The sequence below is a fragment of the Anthonomus grandis genome, chromosome 4, assembly GCF_022605725.1.
Source record: "Anthonomus grandis grandis chromosome 4, icAntGran1.3, whole genome shotgun sequence".
NCBI lineage: Eukaryota > Metazoa > Arthropoda > Insecta > Coleoptera > Curculionidae > Anthonomus > Anthonomus grandis.
This window is the reverse complement of record NC_065549.1, coordinates 25,813,570-25,838,251: the sequence shown is the minus strand read 5'-3', so window position 1 is coordinate 25,838,251 and position 24,682 is coordinate 25,813,570. Positions and strand designations below refer to the sequence as shown.

The window sequence follows — 24,682 nt, the reverse complement described above, 5'->3', positions numbered from 1 at the left end:
GGTACCTTATATCGGACTGGGAGTGCTAAGAAGCACACTCCGCAGTCAGAAAGAAAACATCAAACTCACTGAACAAAAATAAGACAGCTGAAGAGAGAAAACACGTTTATGAACTAATACAGTATCGATTTATCTGCGATAGGTGCCGGACGGTTAACTGCTTCGAGAGATAACGACGCGTATTTAAAATTACTTGGGTTTTTATAAAGAATAGTGGCTCTTTAAATAGGATTAAATTTAGCAGCAAGTCTGTGAGTTGTATCTATTTCAATTTAAATAAAAATAATTATCACGCCGCTTACCCTCTCATGTTCTTAATATGATTGGGGGTGGCAGTGTTGAAGGGGAGGGGGGGGGCGAAAAACCCCCCGATAAGCAAAATATTAAAGTAGTGGATATCACATATGTCGAAAAGAATAAAGATGTATCTATGCATGATTTAAGTTTTCAAAATCAATATAATTCCGGTGCAGAAAATATATTAGACGATAATTCCCAAAATAAAATTATATCAGAAAAAATAAATAACATTGATTTTATTCTAAGATATAGATTGAATAGTGAAAGCCTATTTATCATATATGTTGAGCATAAATACTTAAAATTAGCGAAAAACTCCTTAACCTAGGAGGAGACGAGAAATATATTAATCATATTAATCCAGTAGGTCGTAATAGTGTACAGATTGTTTGTCAATCTGCTTTTGGTGCAAACAAAGTTGTAGTTAACCCAGTATTTAAACTAAATGATTTAGTTGCTCATATTCCTTCATATTTAATACAAAAAAGGGTCTTATCAGAGGAGTGGATACTTCATATTCGGAAGAAAGTCTATTTAGTGCTATTAAGTATATATATAAGTAGTCTATATAAGTATATATATATATATTTGCAGTGATTTTATAGGGATTGAATACTTAATAGTACTAAATAGACTTTCTTCCGAATATGAAGTATCCACTCCTCTGATAAGACCCTTTTTTGTATTAAATATGAAGGAATATGAGCAACTAAATCATTTACTTTAAATACTGGGTTAACTACAACTTTGTTTGCACCAAAAGCATATATATATACATACAGTAGTGGCCATAATTATAGCAACAAGTACATTTTTCCTTCAAAATATATGATGTGGTAGATTAGAAAAAAAACTGGTATATATTATGATGTATTTTTTACAAAGCTTTTTATTTATGTTTATTTTTTTGTTACTTTATAAAAGAAATAAAAAATGGGATTTTTTTTAGGAAACGGGTTGGACAAAATTATAGCCACACATTTTAGAAAAATCAATTTATTTATTCTCCAAAGTCAAAATAAGATTTCAATACAATAATATTCTTCAGTATTTAGTATAGTACCCTTTAGCCCTTATAACAGCAATGCATCTTTTTGGCATGGATAAAATAAGTTTGTTTATAACATCATGATCGATTGACAACCAAGTATCCTGAAGAGCTTCGAAAAGTTCTCCAGCATTTTTGAAATTCCTGGTTCTACACCTGTTATCCACTATTTCCCAAAGATTTTCTATTGGATTTAAATCCGGAGATTGGGAAGGCCACTTCATAACATTAATTTTTTCATCATGGAGAAACTCTTTTATTAGCCTTGAAGAATGTTTTGGATCATTGTCATGTTGAAATTGATATAACAGCGGCATATTTTCTTCAGAATAGGGTAACATAACATTCTTTAATATATCCTTGTACATAAATCGATCCATAATCCCTTCTATTCTGTGAAGAGGTCCCATACCATACCCCGAAAAACAGCCCCACACTAAAACTGAACCACCACCATGCTTAACTGTAGGTGAAGTGTACCGAGGATTAAATCTTTTGCCTACAGGACGTCGAACGTATGCAGCACCATCACTTTTAAATAAATTGAATTTTGATTCATCGCTAAAAATAACTCTGCGCCACTGATCAATAGTCCAGCCCTGGTGTTCTCGAGCAAATTCAAGTCGGGCCTTCACGTTCTTCTTGGAAAGAAGACGCTTTTTTGCTGGTCTGCGTCCAAACAACTTATTTTCAAATAGACGCCGCCTTATGCATCGTTCACTAAGATCGGAACACACACTGCCATCCAAAAGCCCTTTAATTTTTGAAGAGGACAAAAATGGGTTTTGCCTGGAAATCCGAACAATCATTTTGTCACTTTTTTTTGAAGTTTTCCGAGGACGTCCCGAATTTTTTTTGGGTACTACCAGCCCTGTGTTATCTTTTCACTATACGTGATACAACTGATCTGTGAAGAGCAAAATTTTTTGCAATCGATGACTGTTTGATGCCTGACTTCTACTGATTAATTATAAGTTGCCTCACTTCAACAGACACGGTTTTACCACGACTCATACTGTTATTTAAATAAGTTAATAACTACCAAGAAATCACAATATAAATTGTTTCAATATTGCACTTCAACAGATTGAAAGAGCACTAAATTTCAAATGTTGCTATAATTATGACCAGGTGAAATATTTGCAATTACAAATATTTATTGTCAGCAAAAAAACAGGTAGGCTTTTTTTATTTGAATGAGAAATTTTGTTTAAATATTAAGAGGCCATCTAAACCAGTGGCGTACTTTTACGATTAAAACATACATATAATAGTTATTATTAAATATTAGTAAAATTCAGATTTGTTGCTATAATTTTGGCCACTACTATATATATATATATATATATACTATATATATATATATATATATATATATATATATATATATATATATATTCATAACCATTTAAAAAACCTTATTATTGACACCAAGTGTACAGACGCTATATTATGTAAAACTTGGTATAAGCCAGAATATAAAATTCGATTTAAAGGGTATAATATCATAAGAAAAGATAGGGTTCAAGGTAAGGGAAGAGTAGCAATTTTTCTTAAAAATTCAATACCTTATAAAATAATTGACTTTGTAAATTTAACAAATAATAAACTAGAATTGTGCGGAATTAACATTATGTTTAATAAATAGGAAATCTCTTTAGTGTCTATTTATAGACCGACTACGAACGAATATTCTCACAATTAAAGGAGCATTGTATTATAGGGAGGGATTTCAATGCCCATCATATAGCATGGGGTTCTGATAGCTCTAGTAATTTTGGTACTACACTAATTAACTCCTTAGATAATTTTCAGAATTTAGTTATTAGGAATCAAAGGCAACTAACCAGAGTTGGTGGTCCTAATCAGACTAATTCTGCTTTTGATGTTACTATTATTTCATCCAATCTGATTCAAAATTCAGATTGGAAGATACTTCAGGTTCAAACCATCTCCCAATTGTCTTGAATTTAAATAACTTTTACTTTAACAATACTAATAATTGTATTGGGTTGGAAACTTACACAAGCTAACTGGAATAACTATAGACACGAAATTGATCACAAAATGTCTTGTAAAACAAATAAACCTGAATACGCTCATGAAATGATTGAACTTATTTCTAATATAATAACAGAAGTTGCTAATAAACTTTTCCCCAAAAGAAAAGCACAAAATAATAAGTATTATATTCCCTGGTGGGATGAAGAATGTCAAAACCTTCCAAATAAACGTAAACATATTTATAACTTTTACCGTAAAAATAATAATTTAGAAAATTACATAGCATATAAAAAATATCGGCCAAGTGCAAACTATACTTTAAAAAGAAATCTAAAGAGAGCTGGATTAACTTTTGTAGTAGTCTTAATGCTCAAACCTCTCAAACAAAAATTTGGAATAGGGTACTCTTTTCATTATCTTAAAAATGCCAATTTGCCAACAACAACTCAAACCTATTCCGTGACATCACATTTGAAATTTGGTTTACATACATTTTCTTTTTGGATCAATAGTCGGCCAATTTAGGTGCACGAAGTAAGCCCATCCAAATTTGAAGACCGATAAAAGTTATAATCTCCTCAGGATTAGTATCTTTCCATTTATTTATACGGGACCATTTTAAAAGTGTTGATTCTTTTTTCTGCGCAGCGAAACGAGTAGTTTCTGTCACAATGTTAGTTACAACATTGTCATCCACCATCAGCTTGAAAAAAAAATAGGAGGCTTATCAATGTGTTGAAATAAGTGATTTACAATACCACTTTCAGGAATATCAACTGGAAAGTTCTTTAGGTATTGTCCAGTCACTTCTTGCCACATCAATCTTGGAACAAGTTCCTCATCATCTGAATTTTCTAACTGAAACTGCTAAATAACTGCCTCTATGGTCTCCAAAATTGCGTCATTTTTATTTACGTTTTGGAAAAATGGTGGATCATCAGCTCTGTTAAGAAGTTGCGTACTGGAACCTTCTCGTGCGCATCTTTATTGTTTTCTTCTTTTTAACTAATGGCTCGTTACTATTTTCCGAACTACATGAAGATGATGAAGGCGAACTATCAGGTTCATATTCATCTGAGGATTCTCCGAAAGGATCGGGCTCTTCATCAGAAAATATCTCGTTCATCAGCTTTTGAAGACGCTGCTGTTCTTTATTATAACTATCCATCTTTTCAAAAAAAAAAAAATCTAAAATTAGCTTGGAAAACAAGATTTGCGATAAAATCTTACCTTAGTCAATAATAAAGACCGCTAATAAACAAATATCAAAACACACTTTTTTCAAAACACAATTTTTTAGTTCTTTACTGTTTGACTGAACACACATAAATGACGATAAACAACAAGAATAGGCTAGTTTTGTTTTGAATCAAGTGTGATTCACGTGAGTTACATACCCCTTTCACTCTATAAAATCATTATTATTTGTTAAGTTCATTTTTAGCTATATAGGCAATTTCATTTACTTTTTATGCTTTCGCTTTTAGTTTACGAATTCAGGCAGAGCTAAGCCATTGTTTTAAACATACCATATTATATATGTATTATTATTATTATTTTACTCGCATTACAGTTATTAACGAAATAAAAGTTTTTTTAAAAACATAAATTCGTAGTATCGAATTTTAATTGGCGCAGTCGGTAGGATTGTCAAAAATCAATATATCGTATATTGATTGTTCGTTTAAGATTAATTGGCAATCTAACATCGGTCGAGAGTTTTCCGAACGAAAATTGGACTTCTCGCTAAAGACCAAAAGTTAAGTGTGTGATAATTCCGGTAAAGTGCATCGTGCATCGTGGGCATCCACGCATTGATTGGAGATTGGTACCACATTGACCAGTTTCGCGAGGGTTAGGACTTGGAATTGGACATCATCGCCACCTAGTCTTCTCCTCTCATAGAATGGCAGTTGCCGCCTTATTTATGTAAGTGCAACTATTAATAATTTTTATTGATAATAAATGTCTATTGAGGATTTAAGTTCCTATTTAAAGAATTTAAAAATCGAACCTTCAGCTTGCTCTGGCTCCGCTTCTACTCAAATTGTGCAGATCAAATCAAAGTGTTAAATGATAATAAATTAATAAAAAATCAAGATAATCTAGAACTTAACTTAGATATTTCCAAACTTAAGGAAAATCTTAAAGAAATAAAAAATACTCAAAGTTTAATTTTTAGAGGTTTAGATATAAAAGAAAATCAATTTTTAGAAAACAAAATGGCACTTTCAAAATAGAAAAATTCAAAATCAAATCTTTCAAATTCAAAACAGAATATTTAAACTGTGTACCACAATTCGATGGTAACCCATCTGAGCTTAATCGATGTCTTGCTATCTGTAAATCGATTATTGATAATTTTTATGATGCTTCCAACGTTGCAAATTTTCAAAATATTTACATATTAAACAGCTTGATAGGTAAATTATCAGGAAATGCAAAACTAGTTGTTAACGTACAAAATGTCTCCACCTGGGACGAACTAAAAAATACTTTATATAGAAACTTTGCGGACAGACGCGATGAAACTTGCTTAAATAAAGATTTAGTAATGCTACGCCAACAAGGCAATGAATCACCACAAAGTTACTATGATAGAGTCTTAGAAATACTAAATTTATTATGTAGTTACGTAGATGCACACGAACCTGTTCAAACAGCCTCTATTAAAAGAGAGATGTATAAAAAATTAGCATTAACCACCTTTATCTCCGGACTAAGAGATCCCTTAGGTAACACTATTAGATGTTAATGAGACCAACAGACTTAGCCGAAGCCATACAGTTTGTGCTTCAAGAAAATAATACAAAATATTTTCCAAATTACTATGTAAATAATTCTATTAGAAACTCACAACCCCATAACAGTAATAACTTTAATAATAAAAATAGAACAACAATCAAACGCCACCACATTTCAATAATCAAACCAGGTCATTTCCAACTGGCCCTGTCGATATTAGACAAAACCCTAATTATAGACCACCCCGTCTAAGGACAAATTCTGAAGTCTATGGCAAACAACATAATGTTTTTAGACCAAACCCTAACAGACAATTTCCGAAACCAACCCCCATATCGATTTGTACAAATAACACAAATCAACCTTCTACTTCCAATCAGAGAAATTATTTCCAAAATAATAACCAAAACCGCCCTAAACCCATTACAGAAGAAGTTTATAATACTGAACTTGACTCTACTTGAGACGAATATCCATATACTTCTTATGATGAACAAGGTTACTTCGAGAATCAACCCCCAGAAAGTAACTATACCATACAAAATGCTCCTTACGAAGATGAAGAGCAAAATTTTCAAGAATTAGCCCAAGAAGATACCCAACTTTGACAAAAAAACCCTAATTCTATCTATAAATACCGCTAATAATATCAGCGAACTACCTTACATAGTTTTTCCTGAACAAAATATTAAAATCCTAATTGACTCAGGATCCACAAAATCCTTTATTGACCCCCAGATTGCATTTAACATGTACCCTGATTGTATAAAAGACGACCCTTTTATAGTAAGCACAGTATTCCAAAAATCTGCTCATAGATTTAGTGCATTTCTACCAGCTTCTAGAATATTTAAGTTACCCCAAAAAGAAAGTCTTAAATTTTCTTTATTTAAATTTCATAATACTTTTAATGGACTTTTAGGATCAGATAACTTAAAAGATTTACAAGCACACTTAGATTTTAAACACGGTTATTTAGTTACCCCCTATGCAAGAGTAAAACTACATTACCATCAAACTAAACCAAAACTAAATTGTATCACTGTCAAACCTAGATCGGAACAAGTAATTAAAATAAAAACAGCAATAAAAAATGGCGAAATAATTATTCCTCACCAAAAATTTCACAATTGCGAAATACCTGAATGTCTAACAATAGCAAAAAACGGGTTAGCAATAACAACTATTTTAAATAATACTTGCAATCCCATAACTTTAGATTTTTCCGAACCAATAGAAGTAGAACAGTTCGATAGAAAATTCCTTGAAACAATTAATTTTAATAATTTTGATTCCCCAAAACCATCAAATTTAGACCTTTCAAAACTTAGAATTGACCATCTTAATTCAGAAGAAAGAAAAAGTATCCTAAGTCTTTGTAAAGAATTTTCAGATATCTTCTATAAGGAAGGCACACCCCTCACTTTTACAAGCGAAATTAAACATAACATTAAGACTAATGATGAAATTCCGGTATACACAAAATCATATCGATACCCTTTCATTCACAAAAAAGAGGTTGAATCCCAAATAAAGAAAATGTTAGACCAAAAAAATTGGACGCTTCTAATAAACAAAAATGGCGTAGTAGTCGACTTTAGGAAATTAAACGAAAAAATAATTGATGATAAATATCCATTACCTAATATCACAGATTTATTAGACAAGTTAGGTAAATGCCAATATTTTAGTACCCTAGACTTGGCATCTGGTTTTCATCAAATTGAAATGAATAAATCCGATATTGAAAAAACAGCGTTTAATATGGAAAACGGGCATTCTGAATTTTTGCGTATGCCCTTTGGCTTAAAGAACGCCCCCGCTACTTTTCAAAGGGTCATGGATTCAATTTTACGCGGAATTCAAAACGAAAAAGTCTTGTATACTTAGATGACATAATAATATTTTCAACATCCCTTCAAGAACATATGGAAAGTTTAAGAAACGTTCTTAAAAGGCTAAGAAAATTTAACTTTAAAATCCAACTCGATAAAAGTGAATTTTTGAGATGCGAAGTTGCATACTTAGGACATGTAGTAACACCCGAAGGAGTGAAACCCAATCCTGACAAAATCATGGCTATTAAAAAGTTTCCCATCCCTAAAACAACAAAACAAATAAAATTATTTTTAGGACTTTTAGGTTACTATCGTAAATTCATAAATAATTTTGCTAAACTAACGAAACCTTTAACTAAATGTCTGAAGAAAGGCGCAAAAATCGAACATAATGATGAATTTAAAAATTGTTTTGACACCTGCAAAAGTCTACTCACGAATGAACCAATTCTTCAATACCCAGACTTTTCCAAACCCTTCAATTTAACTACTGATGCAAGCAATGTAGCCCTTGGAGCCGTTCTTTCACAAGGACCTATTGGTCAAGACCTCCCTATAGCTTATGCATCACGCACCCTTAATGACTCACAACAGAATTACTCGACGATTGAAAAAGAATGTTTATGTCTTGTATGGGCAACCAAATATTTCCGCCCCTATCTTTTTGGTCGAAAACTTAACATCATAACTGACCACAAACCCCTTCAGTGGCTTTTTTCCCTTAAAGATCCTTCTTCAAAATTACTTTGATGGCGTATAAAACTTGAGGAATATGATTATACGATCATATACAAAAAAGGTAAACTTAATACCAACGCTGATGCCTTATCACGTATAGAAATTCACACAAAGGAAACACCAGGCCTCGAAAACTTAAAAACATACATGGACGCTTTTAATAAATCGCTTGGACTAAGTCAAGAACTGTCCGAAAACACCAACAAAAACAATGACGAAATCCCTGACCTAGATAGAATTTCTGTTATCGCCCAAGCAAACGATGAACCAGACATACCTCCTGATGACGCAACAATCCACACAAACGCCGAACAAAATCCCATTGTAGGCATGCCTATTTCTGAAACCGCAGTAAATTACGGTTCAAATCAGATCTTTATACAGAATGTTCTACATTCCCCTGCAAAACCTATTATTAAGATCTTATTTAATAAAAAACGCAGAATTACTGTTCAAATATCAAATGACAATTTCCTCTTTATACCATCTTTATCCAATCCAATACCATCTTTATTTTGTTGATCCAAATATATACGAACCCTTTTGTGAAGTCATTCGAACTCATTTTAGATGGCCTTCAATAAAATTTAAACGTTGTCTTATTAAATTCATAGATGTAACTAATAAAAACGATATAAAGGAACTAATACAAAATTATCATGAAAGTAAGAGCCGAGGAATCGAAGAAACAACTAAAAAACTTAGAGATAAATATTACTGGCCTGAACTTAGAAGCTCTGTTCAGACGTATATAAACGAATGTGAAATTTGTCCGCGTAGTAAATACGAAAGAAACCCCGTTAAAATTCCCATGAATATTACCCCTACAGCAACAGGACCTTTTGAAATAATACACCTCGATACGTACACTCTAGAACAAACAAAATTTCTTACAATTATAGATAGTTTTTCAAAATATGCACAAGCATATCCTCTGGATTCCCTAACTGCGATAGAAATTGTAAACAATATGTTAAGTTAGTTTTCACACCACGGAGTTCCAATTCCAATACGGATTATTGTAGATAACGGAACAGAATTTAAAAACACTGTTGTAACAGAACTATTAACGTTACACAAAATTAAAATTCATTTTTGTTCACCACATCACCCTGAATCCAATGGTGTAATTGAACGCTTACATTCCACCTTATCCGAACATATTAGACTTCTTAATAATCAAACATTTAAAGACACACCGATAAATCAAAAAATGATCTATGCTATTTTAGCTTATAATCACACTATCCATTCTGTGACCAAATTCAAACCTATAGACATAATAAATGGCCATATTACATCTGACGATGTATTTGACATCAAATTAGACCAATTAATTATCAGTGACTATGTATCCAGTCATAAAGAAAAAAGTAAACTGTTGTATTCTCATATTAACGAACAACTAATAAATACAAAAGAAAAACTTGCTGCAAAAGTTAATGTAAATAAAGACGAGGCAAAAAACCAGCGATAAATTTGACAAACCCTCAAAAATAATCCACACTAATTTAGAAAGAAAAACCGCTAAATTAGAAAACCAAGAGAAAATCCATTTATCTAATTTAAAACGACCTTTAAAAACCGCCTTTAACGCCTCAAGATATTTCTCTCGTCATTTTACTCGTGCCTGCAACTCGAGACGGATATTTTTTCTGTCACTTCTCAAGCATGTTTTCATGTATTTTAGTTAAACTTGGCTCCGGCGGTACTGTTACGAATTAGTAAATAAAATGGTATAAAATGACAAATCCTCTGAATCTGACGTCATTAAGCAAAGCAGACACGAATTAATAACACCTATTGCTGTCAGAATAGTTACACACTCTTCAAATGTTAGTAAATTATTACCAACTACTCTGTTAATATGTGTTTTGGCACATTTTATTCCTCCCTTGCAGATACCTCCGAAACCTCTGCCTTTTTGGTCCAATTCTTGAGAAGTTCCAATTCCGAGTTGCTCCCATCGACGTTACTATAGTATCAAATTTTGAGTTCTTGTTCTTCAATTTTCCAATTATTATTTTCCTTCAATGAAATGATGAGGTTCCCAGAAATTCACTCTATAGACTGCTATCAAAGAAGCAAATCTTTTAAATAATATGAATGAACCCTAGTGTTTAGAATTGCCGCATTGAGAGGTTTTTGAATGCACCGCGAATCCGACTTAATTGAATTTGACCAATTACAATTTGTAACGCGTGCATGCGTCAATGATGACTTCGACAGGTGCGCGTTTCCCCTCCATACGGAGGTTCTGTTCTGTCTATGCTTCGAACCGGCAAGCATCTCCAAAAAAACGTGATTTAGAGACAGAGTAGCATTGAAGGAAAAGAATCTGGCCGGCCCTGAATTAGCAACGAACACCAACAGGTAAGTCGTTATTGACGCCGTAAATGGGATAAAATATAATTATAATATTTTCCTGGTCCTTCAAAACCTAGCTACGCTAGCAATTCTAGACGAACCACTTAATTTATTTTAAACCTTTTAAATACCCTTCTATCACTAAAACCCCTTTATATAATATCCGCTCTTATATTTTAAACATTTGAAGATATAGCCTATCTATTTTAAGACACTGAGGGCCACTCCATCACAAATCACTTTTAATTACGAATACTGGGGATGACGCTTCTCTTGATAATGAATCGGCTGAATTTCCCAGTGATTTAACCTGACCCCAAGAGGAATTTGTAATGAGTGATTGGATCTTGCTAACTCGAGTTGCCAGACAAGACTGCCACCTTACTAGTATATCCTCAATCCAAGCTAAAACAATTTGGGAAAACAATCTGCTCAAAAATATATTTTATCAAATTATAATGCCAGTGAGTTGTGATTTTTTTGTTATTGTGTAAATTTGCCTGTCAAGGAGAACACAAAATTCTAAGCGCTGCAAAGTAATGTGTTTAATGAGTGCGACTCTCGATTTTGCGCACAATAGATTGATAACAATAATTGATATCCTTATCAAATAATGGGATAAACATTGGTCATCAACTGGAGAAACAAATTTCAACATTTCAGATATCTATGACAGCTTCAATGGAGGAACTGGTTAGGGATGTAAGCACTTTAAAAGTGACAACAGACGAACACCACAAAAGGTTACACGATATGGAACTCATAATTCGTCCTGTATTTTACTAGACGGAATTGAAGATAACAGAAATATCCAAGCTGAAAATTCTGCTAAAATACTATCCGATCTTCTAAAAATAAATATAAATAAGATAAATATTTCGCATTGTTACCGTATTGACAAAAAAACCTCCGCCGTCATCCAAGCCACGGCCCCGATAATTCAGTTCAGCCATAAGTGGATGCGCGACTTTGTGTTTGCAAACAAAAAATTACTTAAAGGTTCGCGTGTGCTAATAACGGAAGTTTTAACTATTGAAAACCTCAAACTTTTTAAAATGGCGAGAGAAATATACGGAAAATCTGTGTGGACGTTTAATGGACTGGTGTACGCGGAAATTTTGGGTCAAAGAAAACTGATTAGAAATTAAAGTGATTTGGGTGCTTGGGAAGTAAATCTGAACAAAATTTAATGAAATGGTCAATTATGGTTTCAAAACGCTTAGTAAAATTACATACTCTAAACATTCACTTTTTGAGCACACGTTTATATAATTTATTTCTTTCTTCACTGTTTAGACTTGATTCTTGTTTCTGGATATAATTTTCTTTTTTCTATAATATAATGTAGTTTGTGTACCTGGGAAAAGCCCATTTAATACTTTTACTCTTTGCTCTGATTATTATTAAAATCTAATTATGTATTTTCTTGTTAATTCAATACGTGGTTAGAAGAAAATGGACTTTATAATTTTACTTTTTATTTGTTATTTAAACCAACTTTTGCCCTGTTTATCGGAGTATGATGTACTGTACTAACACGCCTTAAGATTTGGGTCTTTTCATTTTCGTATAAACATAGAATTTATTTTTTATTTTTATATAGATTATTTAATACGATTTCTTGCCGGTAATATTGGTCGACTTAGAACGTATAATAAACGAGCTTTTTCTTTATTTTGATATTATGATTTTGACAGGATATTTAAACGTCGACTTTTTAAATCTGCATAACCCGGTACTGGATACTCTTAACATCTATGGCCTCGAACAAATTATTAATGAACCTACTCGAATTACTAATACCTCTAGCACCTTAATTGACCCGATTTTTATTAACAATAAAGACATCGTCAATAAATGCGGCACACTACCCTCTAATGGAATAAGCGATCATAACCTTGTTTTTGTCAAAATATCTGTTAAATTTATTAAGTCTCCTCCGCGTTTTTTTATAGGACTTTTGAAAACTTTAATTTAAATACTTTTAAAAATAATTTACAAAATATACCATGGCATAGATTTTTTTGGGAAAGAGGCATAGAAAAAAAAGTTAATATCTTTAATGAACTTATTATTTCACTTTTTGATAAACATGCTTCAATTCGGAGGGTAAGAGCAACAAAACCTAGGGATCCTTGGTTTGGGAGCATGGCGAAAATATAAAAAGACTAAAACGGAAACTAATTACAATTACAAAGACTTTAAGAAATCATATATTATCTTGTATTAGAAAAGAAAAAAGAAATCACATATCAAATATTTCTAAACTTAATAATCCTTCCAAGCTTTGGAAAATCCTATAAGACTTAAATATTACTTCACAAAATAACAGTACTCTTCCGCCAAATTTATCAAACGCTGAAAATATAAATAAATACTTTACCTCTTTTTTACAAACAGTAACTGAACAATGTAGGACCAAATTTTTTTTCATTTTAACAATAATAAAATTATTCCTTATTTTTAGTGCGGATTTAGAAAAGGGTTTAGTACGGCTTCCGCTTTAGCATCGGTACTTGATCATGTTATTAAGAGTTTCGATGAAGGTCTTGTTAGTGTTTTGATTTTATTGGACTTCTCTAAGGCCTTTGATACTTTAGACCATATTAGCTTCTATTAGCTAAACTTAAATACTATGGCTTTGAGTCCGATGCACTTAATCTGGTTGGATCATTTCTTCGAGACAGATCGCAAAAGATCAAATCTGGTGTACCTCAGGGTGCTATTTTATCCCCGCTCTTATTTATTATTTACACAATAGACGTTATCGCTGCTCCTTTGTTTTGTAGTACACATGCCTATGCTTATGATACTCAGATCTACTTTTCTTTCAAACCTCAAGATACTCAGAAAGCTGCCGGAAAAATAAACTCGGATCTTAATACAGTTAATCAATTAGCTTCTGAACATAATCTTAACTTAAACCCCAACAAGACAAAGTTATTGTGTTTTGGTAGTAAAACCAAAAAAGACATGGTAAAAAAGTCGTTAAATTTACATATTGGCGCCACAAGTTTATCCTTTCTATCTTGTGCAAAAAATTTGGGCTTAATAGTGGATGAGGATCTAAGATTTCATGAACATGTACGGAAGATTATTAAAAAAGGATTTTATGCTCTTAAATGAATTTATAACAACCGACAACTGTTGAACTTTCCATTAAAAAAGATGTTGTGTGATTGTGTGATGTGTTGATGTGAGCCTTGTTTTATCGTTAATTTTAATTATTGTGACTTTCTGTACGGGCCTTGTCTAACTGCGGAGGATAAATATAGAATTCAAAAAGTACAAAATGCATACTGTAGGGTTTTGTATGGAATAAGTAAACGTGACTATGTCTCTCATTTGATCTCTGAATGCAATTGGCTGAACATGGAACACCGAAGAACACACCATCTTTTAAATTTTGTTCATAAATTGCTTACTTAGGCGGAAGCATCTCAATTTCTTAAATCCAAATTTTTACCACGCACAGCAATTCACAATGTTTCACAGCAGCCATGTTTCGGAGATCTTTTATTTTCAACGCCATCAGCATATATAATCTCATACCAGACAATTTTAAAAATCTCAATATAAATAAATTTAAATCTCGACAGTTTCTAATGGACAGACAAGTGTGAACATGCAAGGAAGTGCTGGGTGATGACCTGCGGTGGGCGCGGAGTGCCTTCGATGCTTTTGCTGCGACTGAGGAGGGTCGATTGTCTATTGCTAACATGGGTCAGTCATGAACCGACAGGGTATTATTTTGTTTTCTTGAAAAATAGTTATACAACATATGTCAAGAATAGCGCGTATTTAAGTATTCAAATATTTAATCTTAGGTGAACCTTAAATGGGTTGAGTGAGAATAGCAGCTTGCTAGACTTCGCCCTTTAAGTTTACACAAACTTTTTCTTTGTTTCCATTGTACTAAATTATCTTATTGTTTTGTACCTTATAAAGGTTAATAAAAGTCGTTTTTATTTATTATTTATTTATTTATAATATCCTTTTTGGAGGGTATAATGAAACAAATGTACAAAAAAAAGTCTGCCTTGGGATTCTTATGTTGGTAATCTGATCCAAATCTTATTGGATTCTATGAGCTAATTTTATATGTTTCTTTAATAACGGTACTATATGAGTTACTTACATTCTTTTTGAGTTACCGACGCATAACGAATTACATTTTCGGTGTACAATTAGATATATTAATATAAAATACAGGTAATGTAGGTGATCTGGGTGACCCTATAATGTTTTTATAATGAATTATTTCTTAGATTAAAAACTACAGATAATAAGGGTGTATTATAGTGCCAAGAAAATGCCAGTAAAGCAAAAAAAAAAGATAAATTGCTAATTATCATACAAATATATCGGTAAAAACAATTATATGAATTAAAAATATATTTGAAGAACTTCTCAAAAAGAAACCATGATGGTTCTTTTAAATTAAAATAAAACAGTGATTTAGTTTTTTCTCCAAAACGATTCATTTTATCGATAATAAATAAGAGCACCTTTTCATTAGTTTAAGGTTCAAGCTATCCATATTTATTATTTCATAGGCTTTATCATACAGGGTGTTAAAAATTTAAGCATTATAATGTACAACCTAGTCCGTCCCTGGTAAAATAAACAAGGTAAATGTATTTTAAGAACTCCGTTTTAAGAGGTCCTTAGTAGTGTTAACCAGGTAAAATTTTTATTAAATTATACCAAGTACTTCAAAAGTCATTCAAGAAAATGCGATTTCCAGCGGCGTCTTTAAGGAGCCGGATTTTCTTATGGAGGGCCTATAGGAAAGTTTCATATTATTTTTTTTATTTTCTACCTGAATCCGAGAGACTTCCCACATTTTCATCTGTTGTTAAAGTTGTTACCATTCACACGCTGTATAGTAGAAAAGATATGTGTGGTGACCGAGATAGTACTATAGTCGCCTTGCCGAACAGATGGTGCTCACGGCCGCTTTATGCGCAAGGGGCGGTACCTTTTGGCTTGAGATCCTTTATTTATTTACTATTTATTTATTTAATTATTTAGATTTATATATTTAGTCAAGCGGACTGTTTCAGGTTATAATTTTGTATTTAATTGTGAGTGATATGGGAAGAATTATTTTGAAATAAATTATAGCTAATGTTCCTTGCAATAGTTCGTTGTCACTCCCAGAAAGCGACCTCGTAAACATTTTACTGCTGCTGAAAAGCAAAATATTATAAATATATACCCTAGATGACCTAAGCTTTACTCTTACATAATCGTACCACAAGGATCGGAAAAATTATTTACCAGATATCTTTTATTTTAAAACCAAAATACATTTTATTGTAATTCTCGATTTAATCAACTACCTGTTTACCTGACGCCGAAAATATGAAGGTACTTTTAAGTCAACAATAATTTTTTTGTCTGCCGCCATTATTCTTTAATTTTATTTAAGAACTTATCCATCTGGATAAGTTCTTAAATAATATACCTACTCATATCAAAAAATATTCAGTCAGACCAAAATACAAGCAAACTGCGCTAGTCTAACTTTAACTACTAAGCCGAAAACCAGCGGATCGAAATCCTGAGATCTGTTCGCCGCGACCACTATAGTATTCTTCAGCTTTTTTATTTGTAATATAAAAAAAAATAATAAAATAATAAATAATTTAAAGAAATGTTTTTCTGAAACCCCTCAAATCTTATTTGTATTACTTCAACGACAAATACTTATGAGTATGAAAGATATTTCAATTCTAAAAAGGATTAAGTGTTTTTTAAGAAGTATGAGGTATCAGGATAGACTTAATGCTCTTGCAATGACAATAAAGTGATTGCAATATTTGCTACTTAAAAATAGAAGAATATATTTTAAATATAAATAAATATAAGTAATATGACATAAATAAGGAATCTAATTTTGTAAATTTTGTTCCTACACTTTTGTTCTTTAAACACTCTCATTATTTCTACATTCGGTTCCACGCGACTTAATAATGGAAGGAATCAAACAGGTGAATTCTACTCGGTGTAAAGCCAGAGTTTTTAAGAGGACTCAAATGTGGCAACTCCAACAATATTTTTTTGAATGATTTTTGGTCAAGAATTTGGGCGCAATCATTTAAGCCGCCTCTTTTTTATCCCTCATTTCATATTATCATTTACTTACGCCCCCCCCCCCCCTCAATTAAAAATCCAGTTGAGCTGAAAACCTCAAACAAACAATAATTGGTAGAGACTACCATTTCAATTCTTGAAACCTTCTTTCGACACCGAGTTGGCTTGGCATATGGTAAACTTCCTATCGCGTCAGCCCTGCACCATACTTTTTTGAGCGTATTAAAATAATTTAGTCCACCTTTTTCAAAATAAGGGTCATATTGTAAAGTGTTTTTTAGAAATGGGACACAAAATCTTATTCTAGCATATACACCAAAAATTTAGCATCGTCTTGAGGTAAAAGAGGATGGTTAAACATTAATTAGAGGGAAAAACATGTTTTCTTATGTCTTATCCATTATTTGATTAGCTACAGAGCATCTTTCAGGGATGAACTAAATATTTCCAAATATTAGTTGATATGGTTTAGATATTATAGATACAGGATAAGTTTTTTCTCAATAAGACTTCAAAATTTGTATGTGTTCCCTCGTATATATATGATGTCGCCAAAATATTTTAAAAATGCCTTATTTTTTGACATATCGCTTTAAAAAACATATCCTGTATATATTTGTAAAATATCCTTTATTATGAAGGACTATCGTCATTGCAATTATGTAGAACAAGACTGAGAACACTCCAGGTAAAACGTCATTTATTTGGAAAGGTGATAGCATAATAAAAAAGTTCACTTTAATTGGAAACCGTTGTTAGAAAATATTTCCTACCAAAAGCCACATTGATGGTTCTAATCCAATGTTTAAACTATTATGAAGTCATTATTACTTCTTATCAGTTTTTCTAAGTAAATGTTTATTTAAAAAGAATTTTTATTCTATTTTTGATTAACATACCTACAAAATATTATTTAAAACAAACTTACCATACTTGGGAGCAATACTTTTATTACTTCTGCTCCTGGTTCCTTCAATAAAAAACTCAATGGGTAAGTCACCTTTGGAAACTAAAGAATTTACATATTCTTTAAAAGAAGCCCAATATAAAGTATCATTGTTGTAAGTTCTTCTCATAAAAAATGCTCCTGTATTCCGCAGCATTTCCCCCACACCAGCCATTCCATGAAAATCTATAGAAAATCGAATTAACGTAATTAAGAGCATGTTCTGGTTTTGTCAGCCATTTACCCATTCCAGCAGCAATAGCAGGTATTTCAATATCATAGAAGAATAATATGTATGAAAATATGATAAAATCAGCATAGCTTCTATGAGAAGGGACAAATATCACTGGACAATCACCCATTCTTGATTTTACCTATAAAATAATAAAACATATAATAATCTATATTGTTCTTTTCGCATTTATATTTTAAATATGACACGATAAAAAATAATAATTTGTTTTTTTCTTAAATTGAAATATATTAGAAAAAATAACAAAAATGGGTTATATTCAAATAAATCCAATTTAAATACACAAAAATTATTTGCTCCCTAATGAGGAAGTAAAAGTTTATTTAATAAATGAAATTAGGAACTAATGAATTGAATCATTTTTTATAACGTTTAATTTATAATTTTCAGTGTTACTTTAGTAAAAAGTTTTTTTTATAAATTCTTAGCCCTATGCTTGAATAAAATTTTGTTGAAGAAATCTTTTCTGTGAGAATTTTTTTTTCCTGTAGGGTCCCTGACCAACTTCCACAGCATAGAAGCCAAAAAGGAAATTATGCTGAGTAAACAATACTATGACTTCGAGTAAAATATATAAACATAATTTTTTTCATGCAAATTTCAATGAAATGTAAAATGGTCTATCCTGTAATATGATTTGGTTTAAGTTTTTTTTTACTTAGATTACTTGCAGTAGTACAACAATTACAACTGCTAGATGTATGAGTACTTATAAGATCTTATGAGAATTGAATTCTAATACGACAAGACAAAACAAGTTTACATGATATTTTAATAGAAAGACATGTAAAACAGTATTAATAAACAAGAGGCAAAATAAAACCTAGGCAAAAGAAAAAAAAATTAAATTTTTGCATACTATAATTTAACAGGTCCAAGAAGGATAGAAAATGTATAAATATAACTAAATTCAATGTTATTTAAATTATATTATTTTGTTATTAAAAATTGAGCATTCAGGAATCATCGCGTCCACCGCCTAGACCCGAATGCGCGACATCTCGGGACACACGTAGGTTAGAGCCTTCCCGAACAACAGTATGTAGTCTCGTTGCTAGGAATCTATAGCTTGTGTTTTATGGGCGGAGGGCAGGATTCAGAAAGCTCAAAATAGAGCTGCCCTGTAGACCTTCAGTAGTGGACAACAAGAACGAAGTTTGTGCCGAATAAAAATACCGAATCTGTTAGGTTGATGCGTCTCAATTTGATCGTACTACATCATGGGATATTTATCAACGTCAGTTTAAAGCGGCTCTCAAAGCAAACGGGTGATCTTAGAGAGACGGCAAAAAAGTGCTTGGTATATATAATATTTCGTTCATTTTTTATTCGCTAATTTTTCGTGTTCATTTTTTATTCGCTAATTTTAAGTGTTGAATGTTTCATCAATTATGTGACTGTGTTTTCTAACCAAAGATAATGGGAAGACTCTGGTTTGTCAGAAACTTTCAGTAAAACTGCAAAATTCATGCCGTTTTTCACTGATCTTGACCTTTCCGCCCAGTACTTTCACCTTTATTACTGATATATCAGCATCAGATGTTGGTTGTCTTATTAACAGTGTGAATTTTAACCATATGAACTGAACTCGAGCTGTATCAGGGATATTGAGATTTTTCGCGCTTCATTTCAGAGTACACTTAACTAGATTTATTTTTAGGTATTTTGATTCCTTCTTTTATTTGGAGCCTTTTTTAATCATATTTCCCTATACCTATCTCTGGCGGATTTAAAGAAAAAAAAATCGCGTCTTTTTTGATAAAAACCAGGGCATAACTAATCGTTTATCTCTCGGCTATTTAAGTTCTTAAAAAGCTCAAATTTGAAACATCACTTTAAGAGACCATCTTGATTAACTTCCCATAGTTTAATTTAAACAGTATTTTACAGGGTCATTGAAAATTAAAATAATATCTTTCATTTACTAAAATGGCAAAAAGTTAATTTTTTTAAATGGAACAATCTATATTATTTTATTTTCTTATAGACAGCTTAAATACCTTTAATTTAATATAATACATTCCTATACCTAAGTGAAATGTAATAATTTTCAACATTTTTATTTTGTAAATTACTTAGCTATAAAAATGTCACAACGGTTTAATAAATAACAGTGACATTTTTAGTTATAGTATTACCGTTATGTTTTATAACCTAATTAAAAAAAAAAGAAACATGTAGAAAATTCAACGCATTGTATCTAGATTTACAAGCAATGGTTAACAAAAGCTTATTTATATTACAAAAAACTTAGTTATACGTAAAAGCAAAAAAAAAGTATTATTATGGGAAATTTTTAAAAGACCCTGAAATAGATGTTCAGTTAAATCACTTCAAGAATATGTATAAAAAGTTTTGGAATTTTATTTCCACTGGCTTTTGAGTTATAGGTATTTTGTCAAATTTTTTAAAAAACATTAACCTCTCCAAAATGTTTTCTTCTTAAAACTATGTACATTTTTAAAAAAACGCTGAAACCGGTACCTAGTCAAATTGTTCTAGGAATATGTGTAAACATTTTCAGAATTTTGTTGCAACTGGTTTTTGGGTTATGGGCATTTTATGAAATTTTGGGAGAATAAAATCGATCTCTCCAAGATTTTTTTTTCATTGAAAACTCGCACTTATTTAAATTATCTTAAGAATACATGTACAAATTTTCAAAATTTTACTGGTTTTTGAGATCTGGGTATTTTGTTAAATTTTTGAAAAAAAATCGACCTTTCTAAAAATATTTTTCTCAAAACCTTTTTTTTGAGATCTTTTGAATGACGCTGAAATATTTATCCAGTCTTTATACCAGGAATATGTGTAGAAAATTTCAAAATTTTATTTCAACTAATTCTTGAAATAAAGGCATTTTGTGAAATTTAAACAAAAAATCGATTTCTCCATTTTTTTTTTCAAAACCTTGTATATTTTTTGAAAAAAACAGTAAAATAAAAACTGTTATTTATTATACCAATATGACATTTTCATAGTAAAGTAATTCATTTTTTTTTTTAATTATTAAATTTCACGAAAATATGTACTTTTTTTCTAAAACACGGCTACTTAAGAATAGGAATATGTTATATTAAATTAAAGGTATTTTAACTGTACATTAGAAAATAAAATAAATTATAGGGTGTTCCATTAAAAAGAGACTTTTTCACCATTTTAGTAAATGAAAGCTTTTAATTTCATTTTCGACGACCCTGTATAATGCTGATTGAATCGGTCTATAGGAGAAGTTAACCAAGATAATTTTAGGAACTTAAATAGCTGAGCAATAAACAATTAGTTATCCCTTGGTTTTTAACAAAAAACATGCAAACTTTTTTTTTTCTCGAAAACCGCTAAAGATAGATATACAGAAGTATGATTAAAAAAGACTTAAAATGAAACAAGGAATCAAAATATCTAAAAATATATAAGGTGTTCTATTTAAAAAATTAAAGGTGTTGCCATTTTTCTATATAAGCGGCAACGCTGCAGTGTTGTGAAAATATTTTAGATCGATTTCGAGCATTTCCGTAACCATGATTATAGTTTACGGTTTAAGTTTATGGTTATAGTGAAGTTACCTGGTGGTCAAGCTCCAAAATTGAGTACGTACAAAATCAACATACTACATATACCGGGTGGTGCGTCGCCGAGCGGAACATAGGAAATCCCATGTAAATTTTAAGGGGGTCAAATATTGGCTTCCCTGTACATTTTACAGAAAAAATGTAAGATAACTTTTTGAAGAGATTAATCTGGCAAACCTTTGTGCAAAGTTTCAAAAAATTTTAATAAGCAACTCTTATTAAAGATTTAAGAGAGTATCAATTTCTTAACACGTGTCATTTTTGACCTGAATATATTTTATATCTGAATTACAATTTTTAAATACAATGTACGTTAAAAGATATATTGTTAATATTTGCTTAGTAAAAAAAATATAGTACCGTTTTTTAAGATAAAAATTCAAGGTTAAATTGATTTTTTGACATGGAGTCACTTATTTTGGGTATTATGTCACTTATATTAAATATCAATTTAGAAAATACTATCTCATACGCTCAAATATTGAAAAGAAGATGAAAATAGACTTATTCACATATTTAAAAGATATTTGAACTTAAGTTTTTACCGAAACTTTTCGTTAATATTTACTTTATATTTACATTCAATAAGTCTTAAATACAATAATTTAATTGAAGTATAATAGATACCGCGAATTAATCCAATTATAATTCATGCCAATGACGAATCCAGTTCTGAAGAGATGGATAGTGATGCTGAATAGGTAATCATTTTTGGATGTAAAAAATTTGGCTGCAAAATTATGAGTATGTAGTTAAATTCACTTATATTTGATTTCGATAAGACCAAAAAATTCCAATACAATGAAATTTCATTCTTCAGCGGGAATTTTTTGGCTTATCGAAACAAATATCAGCGGAGGCAAGTATAACAATATTCTATTGCAGCACGGCCACGACATTATTTTATATTTTATCTGTTACAACAAACCACCCACTATTTTTTCGAATTTATTTGCATTTTTACTCAATTTAATATTTTTTTTTTGACAATTAATCTGTGATTAAATCTAACCATGACTTTTGCGTGACTTGATGAATATTTTTGTTTATGGATAATTATTTTTTGGTTGTAAAATAACATATTTACTATACCAGTATTTAGTATCTTAATACGACATATTTTATTTAACATTTACCTAAAATACCATAGGTACACACAAGCGGTAAACAAACAAAAATATGAGGTTTATAAATTATTTTAATATAAAACATGTATTGTTCGAAACAACCACCTTCTTGTCTAATGAAATGGGAATATAGCGTACGGCATATCATTTTCTTCTTTATTGGTAAACATTTCAAATATTAGCAAATATATTTAAATAACAAATAATAATTGCGCTTAACAAGATGTAATATATTGTGTCAATTGAAAAATAATTAAAGAACGCGAGTTATGTGTTTTATATTGAAAACACACTTTAAAAAAAGAAATAATTTTATTAAATATGACAACCAAAAAATAACTACGTTCAAGACGAGAACTAATTATGGAGTGTTTTTCTATTTCTAATATCGATTAATCGTAAGCTAATTAGTATAACAAAATAATATAAACTAAGCATAACAATAATATAAAATAAGCACTTTCATCAGAACCTTGAGGTCGATGTCCGATTTGTACTGGAACTGGGTTACATAACTCCTCCCTTCTCAAGTTCGGAAAACATGGGTAACTTTGTTTTGCGAAGAGGAATCCGGGCATCGGGGTGTTTTCTCTTAGGCTGCTTCTTCCTCTACATATATTTTCATGAGCCATAAGCCATTGCACATAGAATGAGAATGGCTAGCATCGCTGTGGGGGTTATCCAGTGGTAATTTGTGGTGGAGGTTTTGATAAGATGAAGGTTGACTGAAGACAACGTTTTTTGAGCTACTGCCAATTCTTCCAAGTTCACCTCTTCTAGTTGAAGGTTTGATATAGGAATTTTTGGCCTATGTCTGAGAAATTCGATAGCTGCATCAAATACTGAAATTCTGTTTTCTTCTCCTTCGCGTAGACTTTGTTCTCTATCTCGATAGGGCAGTCCGGTGTGGTTATAATGCTGGCCTCTTTGATTTTGTGTCGTCCTTGTTGACATTGGCTATAATGGTATAATGGTTTCTCCATATGGTATCGCAGGGATTTCTTCTCCGTTGAGACGGTGGATGCTTGTTTTCTTGTAGTAGACGTTTATTACCGGGCATTTGTTTATGGTTGTAAATAATAGTTGATATTGGCATGGATCGTCTTTGGATAGTGCATTTTGCATCATTTACATACAAAAATGTCTTCTATTTGGGGGCACTCTTCTTTTGAAGTCCAGTAGTCGTTTTTCGCAAGCATAATATAAGGGTTGGATAGAGAGATTGTTTGGTTAAGGATAGGGATGGGATATATTTTGTATAGTGTGAATTCTTTTGGAGAGGTATTTGGTGTGTGAATAGAAAATAAAACTATTTTATTTTTTATGATTACTTGAACTGATAAGAATTTGTAATAATTAATAGATTCATCGAATTTTGGAAGGTGATTTTCGCAATATAAATTTGTAATATTATTTATCATTTCGGTGACACAGCTTGGGTTTATTATTGAGTTATGCATTGTGTTTGCATGAGCAAAGGATATTGCGTTTTCTATGTTATTTATAATTTGGTTTATGGTATTTAATTGAAACATTATGTTATCCAATATAAGGGATGCATATAAAATATTTGTTAGGTCTACTTCTAAACTTTCTAATACTTTTAATTGATTTGAAAGCGTTTTTTGATTATTTGTGAGTTCTT

General features: G+C 31.2%; 1 protein-coding gene across 6 annotated transcripts in view; it reads right to left on the bottom strand.

Moving 5' to 3' along the window:
- Positions 1 to 24,682, bottom strand: part of LOC126735711 (dihydroxyacetone phosphate acyltransferase) — a 138,478-nt gene that overhangs the window by 77,767 nt on the left and 36,029 nt on the right. For all 6 annotated transcript variants that reach the window (XM_050439785.1, XM_050439789.1, XM_050439784.1 and 3 more), the window contains 2 exons: positions 18,330 to 18,459; positions 18,068 to 18,271 (listed from right to left, as the gene is read on the bottom strand). In XM_050439785.1, coding sequence (XP_050295742.1) covers positions 18,068 to 18,271; positions 18,330 to 18,459 — 334 coding nt within the window. The remainder of the gene's footprint in view (positions 1 to 18,067; positions 18,272 to 18,329; positions 18,460 to 24,682) is intronic.